The sequence below is a fragment of the Oryctolagus cuniculus genome, chromosome 9 (genome assembly GCF_964237555.1).
Source record: "Oryctolagus cuniculus chromosome 9, mOryCun1.1, whole genome shotgun sequence".
Lineage (NCBI taxonomy): Eukaryota > Metazoa > Chordata > Mammalia > Lagomorpha > Leporidae > Oryctolagus > Oryctolagus cuniculus.
The window spans coordinates 64,529,445-64,535,444 of NC_091440.1; the positions used below are offsets into that span (position 1 = coordinate 64,529,445).

Below are 6,000 nucleotides of genomic sequence, written 5' to 3' on the forward strand. Positions count from 1 at the left end.
TACATGTGTACATTGTGTAATGTTAAAGTCAGGGAGTGGGCCTTTAGCTTAGCAGTTATATACCTGCATCCATGTCAGAGCACGTGGGTTTAGTTGCAGTTCCCAACTCCAGCTTCCTGTCAGTGCAGGCCCTGGAAAATAGCAGTGATGGCTCAAGCAATTGGGTTCCTGCCACCCATGTGGGAGACCAGGTTTATAGCCAACTTTGTCCTCAGCTTTGTCCTAACCATTGCAGATATTTGGGGATTGAATTAGAAGATGGGAGCTTTCTCTCTGTCTCCCCCTGTCTCTCTGTTATTCTCTCTCTCTCTCAAATAATATTTGAAAAATGTTCTAATAGGGGGAAACTTGTCTTTGCAAACAGAGATCTTTTTCTTTGATCTCAGAACTGCAGGATTATGATTCGAGTGGAAATACTTGTGCCTACTTATGGGTTGGTAGATGGAGTAGATCATCCCGGGAGGACTTTCCCTTGGCATCCCAGAGCCTCAGAGCTGTCCTGAGCTGTGGCTGGGATTTCTAAGCCAGTAATCGGTGTAGATCTTTAAGGGATTTGGCCGGCTCTGGCTGGGGCCCTCCTCCCTGACCTACTTCCTGCTGCTCCATGTGACTCGTACATCGTCCTGGGAGGCAGTGTCTCCCGCCCATAACAGTGGCTGCCGTGGCTGGGTGGGCGTTAGCGTTTCCATGTTTCCAATGGCATCTTCTTCATAGTTCAAGCTTCACCTGTGGTCTGGTGGGGGCCTTGGCCTCCAACCCTGTGGATGTTGTGAGAACACGTATGATGAATCAGAGAGCCCTTCGAGATGGCAGAAGCTCAGGCTACACAGGTACCCTGGACTGCCTGTTACAGGTGAGAAGGAATGAGCGTGCAGGGCTGTGAATTGTGTGGGTTTTTTTTTTTTTAACCTCAGATGTTAAAGCTAAGAGGAGAGATGCTCTAAAGCCCTGAGATGTACATATGGGACACAATTGTTGCCACACTGGGGCTACAGTTTATAAATATGAAATCTAGGTGAATGTTGAGAAATGAAAGCTCATTTTCCTCCCACCCACACTCTGCCATGAAGGAGGAAATCGTAATGTTTCCTGTGATCATAGTAGAACCGTGTCTCCTTCCTAAATACACCTTCTTCCTGTTGAGTGAAACTAGGATGCAGATCCCTCATTCAGATACCTGTCGAGGAGCAAGTCGGTCTTGGTGCACAGCTCAGCGTCTGTCACTGGGTCCACCTGCTCCCGGACGGGTGGCAAATGTGCCCAGAGCCAGAGAATGGGGACCACTTGGTGGTTCCCGTTCTCTGGCCTCATGCTGCATCCTGCACTTCAAGTACTGCCTTAGTGTAGCAAAGTTAGTTACTTTTGTCCACTCAACAACTTAAGAAACAGTGGTGGGTGCTCTGAAAGATGTCTCTGCCACCATTGCTTTTTAATTTCTGACCTGTTTAGGAGACCAAATCACATGGCAGCAGAGACCTTAGCTGGAATTATATCTGATTTTGTATGCATTCAGCTGCTGTTCATTTGCTTTCTGTGGGGCTCAGTCAACCCTCTGAACAAAGAACCTTAGTCTTCCACCTACAGTGAAACCTTTAATGAATAAAGATGGGGTAAATATTTCATAGACATTTCTTTCAAACAAGATTTAATTTTGCAGAAAAATAGATCAGTCTGGCTAATAATTATTAATGCATTTGATATAATTGGAAAGTTGGAATTAACTCTTTCTTCTTTTCCTTTTAACAGACATGGAAGAATGAAGGTTTTTTTGCCCTCTATAAAGGGTTTTGGCCAAATTGGTTAAGACTTGGTCCTTGGAATATCATTGTATCCTTTTCTGGATAAAAAAGAATGTAGCTAAAGAATATATATTTTAAGATTTATTCTTTATTGGAACAGCAGAGTTTACAAAAAGAGAAGGAGAGAGAGAGAGAGATTTTTCCATCCACTGGTTCACTTCCCAAATGGCCACAATGGCTGGAGCTTGGCCAGTCTGGATCCAGGAGCTTTTTCAGGTCTCTCACGTGGGTGCAGGGGCCAAAGCACTTAGGCCATCCTCCACTGCTTTCCCAGGCTCATTAACAGGGAGCTGGATTGGAAGTGGAACAGCCGGGACTTGAACCAGTACCCACGTGGGATGCCAGTGCTGCAGGTGGCAGCTTTACCTGATACGTCACAATGATGGCCCCAAGGATATTATTTATATAAACTATCCTGTTGTTAATTATAACTTAGAAACAGTTTATTCTGCTGAGTTCTTCTGACTCTTATGTCTGAGAAGCACAGTCTGTGTGCAGGACACTGTGGCTGCTAATTTAATGAGAGTGTTAGTGGGAGGTAATGTTGTTTATAAAGATGTCTACTTGGCCCCTGTTCTGGGGGCGGAGGACATTTGTGATCTCAGAGAATCAAGCACTGATTCTATGGCCCAGGCAGCCTGGGAAAGGCATGACTGCGAGAGCCGGCAGCTGTGGGCCCCGGCGGGCGCAGGAACAGCGTGGTGGTTCCTTAGCCGTGAGGAGGCAGCCTTGTGAAGAAGGCCATTCTCTTCTTTCCCTTTATCCACTCCTCCCTTCCCGGAAGGTTGCCTGGTGGAAGCCATCGAGGTGAGCTTCCTCGGGCTTGCCCTCTCCCTCGCCTGCCCTCCCAGGTGACATTGCTGAGTCTCCCTACCCCAGCAACATCAGGGAGCATTATAATCCGTGTGGATGTGCCTAGGGGATTTGTCTGTCTCAGCTGGGGTCCCTGTGCCCCAAGCCCAGGGCGTGAGTCCGCCCCAACGCACTGTTCGTAGCTGTGCGGTTTGCACTGGGGTTGTTGAGATGGCATCTTCTTGGTCAGCCTTAACCTGTAACTGCAGTTCTTTGTGACCTACGAACAGTTGAAGAAACTGGATTTATGACGGAACTGGTCTGCAAAGGACCTGCGCCTGAGAAAGCCGACTTCCGGAACAGCACAGCCTCCTGCGTATCACCTGCCTCTCACTGCTTGGCTCATCGCAGATTCTGGGATGTGAGCAACAGATGAGGACGGGGTGGGCTCATACTGCTGTTGGCATGGGCCGCCCATCATCCCTGCACCGTGCCGACACCAGCCTTACCGCTCAAGTGCCCCTCGACAGCACGGAGAACGGACACGACGCGTGTTTCTTGCTAAAGGACCCTTGCGAGGAAATCGGGACCATGCTGTTTTCTTCAGAGAGAGCAGCTCTTGATGGGAGTCAGCTTATAGCCAGGAATATCTGAGTGCCCTGGAAAAGCCCATCGGAACCGTGCAGGGGAGCCTCCAGGAGGGCCCAGTGGTGTTCCTGGGCCTCTGGAGCTTTCGCTTCTTGCAGCAGCGGAAGAAATTCCAGGAGTGGAGACCTGGGCTTTTTAACCTGGGTCTAGACAGTGCAGGTTACGGATCCTTGGGAAATTGTCCTGTTCTGGGAGGATCCTTCACTTACGGGGATTTTCGGCCTCTAGAGCCTGACCTTCGGGAGGCCTTGTTACGGCATTGGCAATGTCTAGACTCGTGGAGGTGGGATGCGTTAGCTTGGGAGGCGAACGAGGGCTATGGGGGTGGGAAGCATTTTCAGACAACTTGAGCCTCTGTCTTAGGAGATGTGAGTCACTTGCGCGACGATTTTTAGCAAAGTTTATTATTTCCCAATCTGTGAAACGAGGATAGTAACGTCTATTGTTGGAGAATGTCAAATGCTACTGGGGAGTCAGAGGGTACACTCCCCTGTGTACACCTGCCGGCCCTCAAGGAACCGTTTGTGTCTACAGGAGTCATGCCATCATGGGCTTCCGGTATTCATGAGTGAAGCGTGCGGTTAAAGAAGGAACACTGCACACTGCACATGCTAAGGTTGTAACACGTTTTGCTTAGCATAAGCTTGCAAGTGTGTTGAAGAGTAGAGTTTTTCAGATTCCCAGTTTTTAAGCCTTCATTTGTATCATCTTCGCTAAAACACTTCCTGTCTTCTCGGACTTCCTCATTGCTTTGGTTGGACAGTACTTGCTTGACATTTTCAAAATGATTTCTTCAGTGCATCTGTGTATCCGGTTTCTGATAAGAGGTATATAATATTTCCCCTTTCCTTTTCTTGATCCTATTCTTTTCAAAGCAAAAGGTGGCTCTGAGTCCCAAGAACATGCAATTTACGCTTCTAGAATGCAGCCCCAGGAAAGTGAATGTATTTACTTGGGTCGTTTCTGATCTTTGGGAACCATGGTAAACGCAGTAAACACAGACTAGGGTTCCAGGCAGACCCCTCCTGCAGCGAGTGCCGGGGGGGGGGGGGGGGGGGGGGTCCCCAGCCTGTCTGGGGGACTCCTTCCTCTGTTGATAGAGAAGACAAAGAATGAGAGAGTTTTTCATGGAATCAGAAGCAGTTTCCCTCCCAGCCATTCTCACCTTTTCTTCTTTATGAATGTTTGCTTTGAAAAAGATTTTGCAATGCAGAATTTTATTTCCCAAAGTAAGAGCCTTAACAAAGTCCTAGAAAACCCAGGCAGGACAAAGGTGACTGGTTGGTCTGTAGGTGTTACTTGCTTAAGGCTAGGGTGAAAGTGTGCATCTCTCAGGCCGACTGTAGGTGGCAGTAGAGGACCCTACACCCTTTCAGACCTGGCTCCTGGTACTGAACCACATGTCGCAGACTTTTTTTCTCTTACCAAGACATTCCGTTGATGGGATACTTTCTATGGAAAGGCTCTCAGCTTTTGAGTTCTTTGAGTTTAAAGGATTGCTTTTTTTTTTTTTTTGAACCATTCTTTTTCAAATGCAGAGAACATTTTTCAAAGTGTACATATGTCTAAAACAGGAGAAACAAGTTCATTTTCAAAAACCATATAGTTAAGGTCAGACATTATTAAAAAAACCATTATTATAAAAACCATATTAGTTAAGGTCAGTCGTTATTATCAACTTGTTCAGATTATGTCCATGTTTATACCAGGATGAGGAGCAATTCAAACCTCACTGTAAAACTCAGCCACGTTGTAAGACAAAGACAAGCGCAGTTTTCTTCAGCACAGATCTAAGTGCCTTATGGAACAGGACCTTACCCGCCTTGTTTCTTACTCTGGTTTTTCTGTTTCCTGAAAGAGTTGCTGTGATTATCGAAGCTTCAGAGAAACAACTTAGGGGACTGGATGACTTGGTCCCCTTGTTTTTTGGGGGGTATGACCACATACAGGTTCCTCCTTCTTTTATATATTGCTGAAATCCGGCAAAAGAATGTCTAGTTTTTATAACCAAGTTGAAGAAGATGGTTTAGTTAGTTAGTTTGTTTAAGGATTTATGACCATTGACACCGAGTGTTGCGGATCTGCAGTGTTAACAATGGCTCTAGTTCCCTGTATTTATTCATGTGCTAGAAATCGTATGCTTTATATGAAGGGTATACATTTTTTTCAAAAGCTTTTGTACCCCAAGCTCTGTATTTAAACATTGTTGGAAAGTGTGCTGTGAATCTTGTTGCATTTATTTAATAAACTGGAGTAATATATAATAATAATAATAAAAATGATTTATTGTCCTTTCAGATAAATAGAAACCATTAAACAAAGGCAAACTCCAGAATGTACAGAGGCTGGGGTAGACACGGTGCTTGTGAAAGTGGCTAGGGACACTGCTCTGCATTGAATCACGTTGTTGGGATCCTCTTACTCATTGTCTGGTACCTGAGTTGCAATCCTGCCTCCATGATGGGCACCACCCTGCAAGCCCAGTACATGCCCATGAACTTGATTAGCAAGGCAGCCTACACATTCACAACACCAATGTCAGGTCAGGAATGGTCAAATTCTCTTGTCCTTTATTTATTTATTTTTTTTTTCTTTTAAGATTTATTTATGTATTTGAAAGGCAAAGTTATGGGGGTGTTACAGTCAGAGAGATAGAGAGTGAGCTTCTATCTGCTGGTTCACTCCCCAAATCCCTGCAACAGCTGGGGTTGGGCCAGGCCAAAGCCAGGAGCCTGGAACTCCATCTGGGTCTCCCATGTGG

The 6,000-nt window shown here is 46.1% G+C and overlaps 1 protein-coding gene across 6 annotated transcripts in view; it reads left to right on the top strand.

The window, feature by feature from the left end:
* SLC25A30 (solute carrier family 25 member 30) overlaps positions 1-5,518 on the top strand; it is an 88,997-nt gene extending 83,479 nt beyond the window's left edge. For all 6 annotated transcript variants that reach the window (XR_011378795.1, XM_008259996.4, XM_051850042.2 and 3 more), the window contains 3 exons: positions 715-853; positions 1,747-1,827; positions 2,861-5,518. Coding sequence is in view for 5 of the 6 variants with exons in the window: in XM_008259996.4 (XP_008258218.1) it covers positions 715-853; positions 1,747-1,827; positions 2,861-2,902 (262 nt within the window). In the remaining variant the exon portion in view is untranslated. The remainder of the gene's footprint in view (positions 1-714; positions 854-1,746; positions 1,828-2,860) is intronic.
* The last annotated feature ends 482 nt before the right edge of the window (positions 5,519-6,000 follow it).